This window comes from Pezoporus occidentalis, unplaced genomic scaffold, assembly GCF_034315485.1.
Source record: "Pezoporus occidentalis ecotype Australia unplaced genomic scaffold, CSIRO_AGI_Poc_V1 ctg222, whole genome shotgun sequence".
NCBI classification, from domain to species: domain Eukaryota; kingdom Metazoa; phylum Chordata; class Aves; order Psittaciformes; family Psittacidae; genus Pezoporus; species Pezoporus occidentalis.
In genome coordinates, this window is record NW_026914095.1 from 742,141 (window position 1) to 754,393 (window position 12,253).

General features: G+C 41.2%; 1 protein-coding gene across 9 annotated transcripts in view; it reads left to right on the forward strand.

Annotated features, from left to right (window-relative positions):
- EPHA5 (EPH receptor A5) overlaps window positions 1-12,253 on the forward strand; it is a 200,500-nt gene that overhangs the window by 14,890 nt on the left and 173,357 nt on the right. For all 9 annotated transcript variants that reach the window (XM_062620652.1, XM_062620655.1, XM_062620654.1 and 6 more), the window contains exon 2: window positions 612-676. In XM_062620652.1, coding sequence (XP_062476636.1) covers window positions 612-676 — 65 coding nt within the window. The remainder of the gene's footprint in view (window positions 1-611; window positions 677-12,253) is intronic.

Sequence of the window (12,253 nt, forward strand, 5' to 3'; positions counted from 1 at the left end):
TAAAAAAAATTATCCCTTGGATACCTTATAATGATGTTGTCAAAGACTTGGGGAAAAATGTGGGAGATAGAATAGATTCCTGGTAACAGTAATACTATAATACCTGCACATAAAGTACTTTGAATTAATGATAATCTGGAAACTCTGCATCTGTTGTTTCATGTTTCATTTTGTCTCCAAGGCCTGTTTATGCTACAGCGTGTGCTACCTTAGAAGAAAAGTATGTGTGAACCTGCATAGGTGTTTGTATGTACAGCTATGTACTTTGTCTTACATATGCACATAAACACACAGTGTGCATTATTTATTTATTCCCCACAGAAGACTAGATCCTAGGAATGGGAAGGATCTGGATCTTACAAGAGTTTAGTGTGTGTACAACTTGGTTTCAGTGGCAGATCTCAATGGAATAAAGTAATGCATACATAGAACTGTTTTCAGTGTATGACCTCATTGTTAGAGGAGTTGTAGCGTTGTTACTCTGCTTTACAAAAATCCAACTTCCTTGGTTAATTTTAAGTAGCTTGTTTACTCTAGCCACCTAAACCTTGAAATATTTATTGAATGTTGCAATGCACTCATCTTTAACATTTTTTTCCTCTTATTTTCAGTGAATTTACTGGACTCACGGACGGTAATGGGGGATCTAGGATGGATAGCCTATCCAAAAAATGGGGTAAGTCTCTGTTGTTGTTTGCTTTCTCTCTTGCAAATTATACTAATTGTTTCCATTTGGAAAGTAGACTACTGGGTTTAAAAACTCCCTGGAGTGGTTTGTCAGCAATGGAGGGAGAAAAATAAAACAACAAGCTGTGACTGGAAAAATGAAGCTGTGTGGCTAGGGGATTGATTTATTTATGCAGTGGAGCCAGCCACAAGTTTTAAAAAAAACCATAAGTCAACCCCCTCACTCCTTCCCTCACCAAGAAAATCCATGAGGTTATTTAAATTTTTTTAAACTATAAATTCCTGCTCTCTTTGAGCCTTTGGGGCAAATGTATGACACAATTTCCTGGAAATCTTTTTCTGAAACACAGGCCCTGGGCCATTACTGTTAGATTTAAATAAGCAGGGCAGTTTAGAAACACTTCTCAGGCCCATGATAAAATTCTGAGAGCTGATAAAACTGGAGCAGGTGCTGAGTTTTAAACACCTTGAAGAGCCTCTGTCCCTTACCATTACCTATACTGAGAACTGAAAGAACCTGGCTTCCTAATTTCATACCTGAAATAAGTTGGAGTTTAGATGCATTAATACCCTCCACTGTGTCTGCCTGGCCTGACTACATCATGTGAGCAGTCATTGCTGTGGCTTTGGCTTGTCTAGGGCATCCTTAATGCTGTACTGTAACAGAGCTTTGGTACAGTCTTGAAATGTTGACTTATTCACAGCGCTGAGTGTTTCTGTCAGTTCCTGGGAGCCATGAGCAGCATCTGAGGTGAGAAATGATCCCAACACAGAAATGCTGCATGACTGAGCCCTCCAACAGAGCCGCTCTCAGGAATGTGTTATTCCAGAGCTTTACTCATCAGCTCAAATGGGCTGCAAAACTGTCCTGGGCTCCAGTTGGATTGTCATAAAAATGGTGGCAGTGTTTATATGAAATGCAGCCAACCCTGCATATATATGTGTGTGTATATATATACATATATATATTGCACAGTGAATGACATAGTGGCTTTCCATGTGTTCTGTGTGAATGAAAGGTGGTAGAAATGGCAACTTCACTCAGGCAAGCTGCGTGGCAGTGATGTAAAAGCTACATGGGGAGCTGACTTTATCCTCAGTTTAGTTCAAGATCTAATCCTGTTGCGGTCAAAGTCAATAACAATATATATTTTTTTAATCTATTAATTTAAAGCTGAGAACTAAACTTGCTCCCCTTGCATGTGTGAGCATCAGAATAACGAGCCAGTACTAGGTGTGCTAGCATCATGTGTTGGTGCCATGGCACGCTATGAAGATCCTGATGTCCACTTCTTAATAGAAGATTTTTCCTTTTTGAACACCTCTTGGTATTCTTCCTGTGGTATAAAGCACAATTGCTGTATATTCCAATGTCCTGACAGGAATATCAGTATTAAAATAACTCCTGATGAGTTCAGAAGACTGCTGAGTCTGTATAGGTAGATGAGTAAATGTAAAGCTAAATATCCCATGCAAACGCCTCAGTTGTATCTTTTAATAATTTAGAGAGACCTTTCTACATTTACGAGCTCAGTTTCCAAACAGCACTTGGAAGCGCACTCATGAATGACAAATGAATGGTTACTCACTCAATAGGAAGATTTTTTTTTTTCCTTCCTTAAATTAACTTCCACAAATAAAAAGTGAATCAGGCAGTTGGGTTTGAATTTCCAGAGATCTCCTCTTAATCTTCTTTGTTTTCATGGGATATCATAAAAATTTAGGAGGTCAGTCCAACTGTCTGGGTTTTTTTTCCTAATATAGTTGCAGTATTTTGCAAGTACTTTCCAGAGTTACTTCTCTAACTGCCTTACCTGCTCTGCACTCAGCTGTGCTGCACTCATGCACTGTTTACTTAGTTTTTTAAAAGATCTACCTTGTAGAAAGATTTAAAGTAATTCACTTCAGGATCTGAATTTGTAAAAGGAGGGATCTTTAACTGACATCAGAGATATGCAGCTATTTTTTGAGGTATTATCATGCAAATCTGTTAAGATGTCCTCTTAGGGAAAATCTTGGAAGGCCTGTGTATCTGCATCAAGGAAAGGAGCAGAAATGTCATAATGTGTCACACTTGGCAACACTATAGTGTGTAGATACAGACCATGTGCTGAAATAAGCTTTTTGATGCGTGGTATTTTATTACTGTTATTAACAGTATTCTGTAGAGTCTAGTCATGCATGATAGCAATTCAATGGTGATATGGTTCCAGCTGAAGATACATTAACTTTTGAAGTATGCTTCCACTCTTCTAGTGTTGCTGCTTCTCCACTTGATTTTTATTATGAATCTTAAGGAAACAGTGTTTTTCCTAGGACTACATCTGCTGCAAGTAGGAGATTGCACCAGGAGCACAGCTGCTGTTAAAGAAAGCAAGTATTTAGTCTTCACAGTTGTATGTGAGTGCCTGGGAGAAGTTATCTGTGTATTACAAAGGTTCAAGCGGGTAGGTTTTCAAATCAGATTTCCACATTTATAAAAAACCAAACAAACAAAACCACCCTCAACCGAACACAAATCCCACCAAAACAATGGGGGTAAGATACCCAGTCAAGCCAAAGTAGTGCTTTTGGCACATCTTGTGTAGGTGTTGTAGTCTAAATTTTTATTATAGCGGTGTGTCATGGTAATTTTTGTGTATTAGAGCTTTAAGACGTTCCATGATCCAGAGAGGTCCAGCCACCTTTATTTAGCCTGTTGCTCAGCCCATTTTTGCTGAACATAATGGGAAAGTGTGATCTAATTTGGGAAATGAAAGCAGCAGTGTTTGGGAAGAAGACTGATCCTCTAGTTGCAGGCAGATGAGTTTTAGAGGTAGACCTGTTTCATGTCTGTAATTCCAGATAAAGCACTGCAGCTGCTTTACTCCCCACAAGATCAGACCTATATCTACTGATAAACAGTATACAGCAACTCATCTTGTGAGTAATAGGTTTTAGGGGAAGGGAGACCATCAGTTTAGCCGAAGGTTGTCTCTTAAGAGCTTTGTCTAGCTAGGTGCTTATTTGGTGCAGGTTTTGGTGTGCATGATCCCTGTAACCTGGGTGTCCTTCATTTCCTCCATGCACATCGAAGGTAAGAAAAATCCTCCTCTTCCTTTTGTGTGGAGCATTGAGTGGCCAGTGGAAATGAAATGATGTGACTGAAATACGCTGTGGCCAAGCAGGGGTTGAAACAATGTCTAGGAGACATTGTGTGAAGAGCTTTTGTGCAGCAGAAGGTGCTTTCTTCTTTCTGCTGCTTTGCTCTGAAAGATTAATGTGGTAGTGTGGCTTCCTGGCTGCCCCAAGAGGCCTTCTCTGGCTGTGTGGGTTCATCAGCTTGCAGCAGTTGAGCAGTCAGCTCTTAAACCTGCAGTTATAGCTATTAGAGTGTGAGCAAAGTCTTTGTGAGTCTTTGCATGGCCATGGAGCTCAGAAAAAGGACTCTCCCTGCCAATGGTTTGTGGTCAGCTACCACTTTTTTCAGCTCAAGTTGGGAACTGATCCTGTTATTATCTGCCAAAGGGACAATCTGGACTTTGTGTTGCAGCTCATGGAAGTTTATTTTAACCTGGAGGAGGTTATTAGAATTGCCAGAGGCTATATCAGAAAAGTCTGGTCCCTCTTGAGTAGTAGGAAGTGTTCCAAGTACATCAACAAAGCCAGTCAGGCTTTTTTAGTAAAGCTATGCATTAAAATACAGAGGTCTGCAAAGTCTTTTACCTCTGGACTGATTCCTGGAGTGTTGTTTAGGATTATCTGAATTGGACACATCAGAGGTTTACATGTGCGTTATATATGGCTGTGACACTGACACCTACAGAAACTGCCTGCACTTGCCTGTGCTAAGCATGTATTTTTATCATACGGAAGTACACATAAACCTAAATACAGGGTGTTTGCAGGCTGTATTGCCTCATCTCCTCCCTTGTTTTGGCAGGAGACTCAGTGATGCATTTTGACTCCCTAAAAAACCATAGCTGCGGAGAATCTCCTATCAGCCTGTGCTGTTCAGTCATATTTGGTCTGGCCATGTAAAAACATAACCACTTTTAACAATATCTAGATAATTGCAAAACTGATTAAAATAAATGTTTTCTTTTGCCTGACTTGATTTATTCAGTGATTATGTCTGATTTTTGTTCCAGTGGCTGTAATAGCACTGATTTACTTGTTTCAGACCCTCCTTCCTTTCAGGGCGTATTTTAAAATTTCTTTGCAGCTTAGAAGAACTCTTTCTGTCCCAGTTATAAAACTGCACACCTGCTATGCTTTTGTGTAATGGGGTCCTCTCCCATCTCCTCCACTTCCCATTGATTTTCCTGCTCTTCCTGTAGCACAGAACAGGAAAGCCTCTGCGGTACCTGGGGAATTGGCCATGTTCTGTGGCTCATGGCACAGCTCCATGTGCTGTGATTTTCTTTTTAGGCTCAGACAGGAAAATAAGCATGTACTAAGAAACCTAGTCCTGTGGAGAGGTTACAATTCTTTATTCATTACAGAAAATAAGGCTAGATGACTTCTTGTGCGTGAATAGTGAGAGAGAAGACAATTACCCCTGCTTTTGGTGGTTAATAAGGGCAAATACCAAAAGTCAGAGGATAAATTCAGCCAGATTGATTCTTCAAGTTGCTTCTCATTTATGAAGGACATTGGTGGGTTTGATATTTTTTTCCCTCCCCAAGCGGCATTTCTGGCTCCTTCTTTTGAGCACAGGTACCCGAGGGTGCCTCTTTGAAGTTAAAAATAACAGTGGTTTAGATTATTCAGCATGGTTTGTGAATAGGTTCATGTTGCTCTATGTCAATCTTAGTTCAGATAGAGATTTTTATACAAGAATCCTGGATTGGAGGCAGTGTTTGCCCTTAGGGACAGGAATAAAATAAAGGGGGAGTGATGTGGGGTAGTGAAAGGAGAAGGAGGATTCCTGGCACCGTTGAGCTGTGTCATATAGCTGTGATTATAATTGGCATTTTTAGGGCAGTACTTCTGGCAGCCTGTAATTGTTTGGTTGTTTGGGTTTTTTTCTCTTGCAAAAACTGCTTCTTGACTGTGACCAGTGCAGAAGAGGAACTGGAGGTATGTTGTGGTTTCAGCCCAGCTGGCATCTAAGCCCCACACAGTCCCTTCCTCACTCTCACCTGGTGGGATGGGGGAGAGAATCAGAAGGGTAAAAGCAAGAAAACCTGTGGGTTGAGATAACAGATTAATGGGTAACACAAAAGCCAAAAGTGCAAGCGAAGCAAAACAAGGAATTCATTCCATACTTCCCATCAGCAGGCAGGTGTTCAGCCATCTCCAGCAAAGCAGGGCTTCATCATGCATTACTTAGGAAGACAAACAACATTACTGTGAACATCACCCTGCTTCTTTCTTCCCCCAGCTTTATATGCTGAGCCTGGTGTTGTATGGTGTGGAATGTCCCTTTGGTCTGCTGGGGTCAGCTGTCCTGCCTATGTCCCCTCCCAGCTTCTTGTGCACCCCCAGCCTACTCACTGCTTGGATGGGGAGAGAGGCAGAAAAGGTCTTGCCAGCACTGTTTCCAGCACAAATCCAAAACATAGCCCCATACTAGCTACTTATGAAGAAAATTAACTCTATCCCAGCCAAAACCAGCACATACTGCAAACATGTCAAGAATGCAATTCATACTGCAGCAGAGAGCATGGTGGAAATAATTATTATTGGAGTACATGAAAAAAATATATTAATGATATCCTTAAAACCAACAATTTGGCTGATTTGCTTATATGTATGTGCTTTTGTGCATGCACAGGTTGGTAAGAAACATACTGCACATCTAAGTATTTGAAGTAAACTGAACAAAACAGTACATAAAAATTTCTGTTACATACAGAATAAAGGAATTTTACATGAGTAATTGGAGGATGATGTTGAGTTCAGTAGAATGGAAATACATGGGGGGTTTGTTTTCTACTAGTATTCTTTAAGGTAAGATGCAGTATCTGTGTATATGTAAATATTTGTCCTCTGTGACCCTCCTCTTGGTTCTTCATAAGCTGACATGGTCACCTATGCTTATATCCTTTGGGGCCATGATTTTGTGTTTTCTTTTGGTTGTGCTGCCTGTTTTATTGAGCCAGAGTGATTCATGAATGCTTGCATTGTGCAGCATAATTATAACAAAAGAGGTTGAGCTTTGAGTCTGAAAAGACACCAGAGACTAATAATGTAGTTATGCAGGACCCTTGTGGTAATTGAACTAAACTGCATTTTAAAGCAGTGTGGAGTTCATGTTTCAAAGTCTGAAAGCCCCTGAGTGAGACTGAAGGTGCTGAAGTTTATGGGAATAGGGGCACTGCCAAGAGAACTGGATTAGGCCAGCTGACTACTGTTTGAATTGGTGGATTTCCCTGGTTGTGTTGGAGGCCTTGCCAGTGCTTGTAGAGCTGCATTTGTTTCACAGAGCTTGAGTATATCAGCCCAAATCTAAAGAGATCAGTACTGCAATGGGAAGATACATCTTGTATAGAAAGGCTGATGGAGTTGGGTGAAGCATAGAGTATTGGACTGGCCCACAAACACCCACTTTGAAGGATGCAGAGAAGACAGGAATAACTTCTTTCCCAGGTTTGTAAGGGTAGGATAAGAAAAACAGGATTGGTTTCAGCTAAGCTGGTTCAGGTTAAATTTGATGGAAAGGAACTTTTACTGGTGCATCTTTGGGGCAGATGTGGTGCTTCTTTCACAGGAGGACTCTGACAGAAGGTCAGACATTCATCTCTGTTACTCTGGACAAACAGAGTTCATCTCTTGTGGAGGAATAAACCAAGTGATGTTTTCACCTTTTCCAGCTATGGTATGTAGCTGCTTTTAAACCAGAGAACCTCCTGCTGGAAAACAGTTCTCATTGAATAGCCTCACCATTTTATTCATGTTCGTTCTCCTATCTGAAGTTAAATCTTTTTACTCCATTTGAGAATGCTCTTAAACTTGTCCTGGGCTCTCAGCTACCTGCCCTTTGGTTTGTATGCTGTTGTCATGAATCAAGCTTTTCTTTGGTAGCAGTGTCCAGTGAGGCATAGGTCTTATTAAAGGAGATATAAAATGCCTAGAGTACTCTAAGGTACTGTAAAATAAATTAATACTAGTAAGATTGAGAATAAAGCAAATCTTTATCTTCACTAGAAATGTATTACAGGAATAATATATTACTATCCTGGTCTTGAAAATACACCACGAAAAAAAACGAAGGCTGATCCTTCACTATATCACTCAGTAAATACAGTTGTCATCATTAGGTTCCTCCAGACAGGCTCATTGGGCAAACAATAATCTTGTTTCATGCTAAAAAGTCTTTTTTTTTTTTCTTTTCCCTTTAGTGCCTAGGAATTACGTTTGGGGATAAAAGAGCTTTGAAGAGCTTTATCTTTTAAATCCATTGTTTTCTCTGTCACTTTTGTGCCAGTTTCAGAAGTATTTGTATCCAACAGTTAGTAACTGTACAATTAAAATGTATAAATGTGGTGCTGTCATGGAGAATCTGAAACTCTGCAGAATAAAATATTATCATTATAGAATGCATATAAACAAATTGGGGTTTATAAAACATGCATTAGGATTTTATAGCTTATGTTGATGAATTTTTGTAGTATATTACTATTTCATATGCTAAATATGTGTCAGTGGGTTACTTAGCACTTAATTGCATAATCCTTTTATAAGACTTAAAATGCATTGGCCTTGCTCTTGTCCCATTTGACAGCATATATTTTTATTCAGGTTAATAACTTTTTTTGGCATAACTAAATTCAGGAGTGCAGTCCTGTTTGGTTTTCTTTCAATGTTACTCATTCAGGAAGTCAGCTCAAAACCCATATAAAATGAATGCTAACTTTGGAAAGGGAAACACATGGTATGTTTGTCTATAAGGACAACATTTAAAATGTAAAATTCCTGAAAATAGTGTTAAGATCGAAGCTGCTATTTTGTCTTCAGGACCAGTGGTTGCCTTGTGTATTGCACAGTGAATCGAGACACTACAAATTAGAGGGCTGTTTTGAGAACTCATCATGTTGCTTAAAGCCAGCAAGAAAAGCTTTCTGACTGACTGCTGTTTTACTGCAAAATCCTGATAAGTGGCTATTTAAGAAATAGTTCAACAACCAAACATCTATTACTGTTAGAAAAACTTCCATCTGTTTTTCAAGGTATTAGAATGGTTCAGGATTTTCAAAGCTTGAAAATGGTGACACCATGTTCTCTGTGCCTGTTTGTAAAACGGGGTGGTTTTCAGTGCGTGAAGGCTATATGCACAAATGAAAGGGGAGAGTTGGACTGGGGTTTTGGCTATTGAAAGAAAATGCCACTATTATTTCAGTTGAAAGCTCTTTTTTGCCTCAAAATATTTTTATTTTATAGTCTTAGTTTACCTTAAGATGTCTTTTCTTTTTTGGAGAAAAAGCATGCAGAGCTATATGATTTAGTGTGGTTTGACTAAGGGAGGTAGTAATAATGAGGTTGGTCACTTTTAATATTAAAAATACTGTGGCAAAGCAGCATGGAAAGTAAGTACCAGGAGTACACATGGATCCAAATACATCCTTTAGGAGGTTGTGTGTTAACTCTCTCCAAAGAAAAGTGGCAGCTCCTCTCGCCAGTTTTTAGGTTCTCCCAACAGGAGCAATGACATGCTGCTGAAGGGAAGATGGTGACACCCAACTATCAGTCATCTGTGCCTTATCACTGTGACATTGTATGCTGCCAAGACTCTGTGATAGATTGTCTATACCCCACGGGATGAACAGTGAGTATGAAAGAATTGCAGAACTTGATTTGGCTGCTGATTCCCCTGCCTGATCAGAGGGTTTGGGGAGAAAAAAAAAACAACACACACACAAAACCCCTCATAAAAAATAAATAAAAAAAATAAATCCTGTTGTCCTATAGGAACCTGTCAGTATTTAGGGGAGAGAGCAGTTTTTCTTCCACGTCTAGTGGAAAATTGCTGATCCTTATTTCTTTTTCAAAAGGGTTTACTGAAAACACGTAAGTGACCTAGTAGTGGTTTAGAATTAGGAGTGAATGACACTCACCTACCCCTGTATGCTCTTAGTATGGAATAATCCATGGATGTTGCCAGGTAGCTGCAGGGGAGGGCAGGATGAGGCCCTGAGGGTTGGTAGGTAGCAAGTGTGTTCCCCCCCAAGACACGTGGGAACTGAGCATCAGCATGTTGGTGGAGGAGAACAAGGAATTTCCTGCTGAGCTGGGAACCTCTAGGGCAGCTTTCAGGAGAAGGATGGTGATAGCAAGGAGTAGAGGTTGTTGATGGCTTTCTAAAAGCTGCAGCTGTCAGGCTATGCTGAAACACCTGCAACACAGCCCTTGATTTGCCTCCTTTTGCTGCTCACCAAGAAGGGAAGTATTACGAGATACCTGTTTCTTGCTAAAATGCTCTGATAAAGCATTTAACTTGTACATTCTTACTTATTTCTCTTTTGTGTTCATTACTCCAGCAAGTGCCAGGCTATTGTTTTGATTACATTAAATTCCTGATTTAACAAACTGAACAGTAGAAAAGAAATCAAATCATTGTATTTTTAAGCAGATGTGTTTGAATTGTTAGAAAAGTTATCCATTCCTTAAAGCCTGTTTTCCCTTTAAGGCTGTGTATTAACACTGCCCAGTTGTGCAGTGGTGGAGTCAGGAAGGCCAAGGTGCAGCTGGAGCTGAACTTGGCAAGGGACACAAAGAACAACAAGAAGGGCTTATACAAGTATGTCAGCCAGAAGTGGAAGGTCAGAGAAAGTGTGCCCCCTGATGAGCAAGGGTGGAGAACTGGTAATGATGGATAAGGAGAAGGCTAAGGTACTCAACAAATTTTTGCATCAGTCTTCACTGGCAGGCCCTCTACCCACACCTCTCGAATGGATGAACTTCAAGGTAGGAACTATGGGAGCAAAGTCCCTTCCACTGTAAGTGAAGATCAGGTTTGTGACTATTTGAGGAACCTGGACATACACAGATCTATGAGACCTGATGAGATCCATCCCAGAGTTCTGAGGGAACTGGCTGATGTTGTTGTCAAGCCACTCTCCATGGTATTTGAGAAGTCATGGAAGTCAGGTGAAGTCCCTGATGACTGGAAAAGGAAATATCACACCCTTTTTTAAAAAAGGGTGGAAAGGAGGACCATGGGAGCTACCAACCTGTCAGCCTCACCTCTGTGCCTGGGAAGATCATGGAACAGATTCTTCTAGGAGCTATATTCTAAGGCACATGGAACACAGAGAGTTATTTTGAGACAGCCAACATGGCTTCACCAAGGGCAAGTCCTGTCTGAGCAACCTAGTGACCTTCTATGACTGGGTAACTGAATCAGTGAACAAAGCAGGGGCTTGATGTTGTCCATCTGGACTTCTGTAAAGCCTTCAACATGATCCTCCATAACATCCTTCTCTCTGCATTGGAGAGATATGGACTTGGTGGGTGGATGGCTCAGTAGGTGAAGACTTGGCTGGATGGTCACATCCAGAGGATAGTAATCAGTGGCTGTATGTCTGGATGGACACCAGTGACAAGTGGTGTCCCTCAGGGGTCTGTACTGGGACCAGTACTTTTTCATATCTTCATCAACAACATAGACAGTGGGACTGAGTGTGCGGTCAGCAGCTTTGCAGATGACATCAAGCTGACTGGTGCAGCTGACACACCCAAAGGATGGGATGCCAGCCAGAGAGACATGGATAAGCTCGAGAAATGGACCTATGCAAACCTCATGAGGTTCAACAAGTCAAACTCCTGAACACCTGGACTGGGGCAACCCCTGGTATTGGTACAGGCTGGGGGATGAAGGGATTGAGAGCACCCCTGAGAAGAAGGACTTGGGAGTACTGGTGAATGAGGATTGAACACGAGCCAGCAATGTGCACTCACAGCCCAGAAGGCCAATTGTGTCTTGGGCTGCATCCAACGGAGCATGGCCAGTAGGTCAAGGTTGGTGATTCTGTCCCTCTGCTCTGGTGAGGCCCCACCTGCAGTCCTGCGTCCAGCTGCGATGTCCTCAGTATAGGAAAGACACAGACCTGTTGGAGAAGGTCTAGAGGAGGGCCACAAAAATGATCAGAGGGCTGGAACACCTCTCCTGTGAGGAAAGGCTGAGAGAGCTGGGGTTGTTCAGCCTGGAGAAAAAAGACAGGAGGGAGACCCCTTCCAGGGAGACTTTACTGTGGCCTTTCAGTTCTTAAAAGGGGCCTATAAGAAAAATGAGGAGGGACTTTTTAGCAGGGCCTGTTGTGATAGGATGAGGGGTGATGGTTTTAAACTAAAAGAGGGGAGATTCAGGCTGGATGTGAGGAAAAAAAATCTTTACAATGAGAGTGGTGAAACACTGGCACAGGTTGCCCAGAGAGGTGGTAGATGCACCATCCCTGGGGACATTCAAGAACAAGTTTGATGTGGTCCCGAGCAACCTGGACTAGTTGAAGATGTCCCTGCTCATTGCAGGCGTGTTGGACTGGATAACCTTTGAAGGTTCCTTCCAACCCAAATTATTCCATGATTCTATGATCTTACCGATTTCCATGTGTATGAACTATATATTGAAACACAGAAAATAATG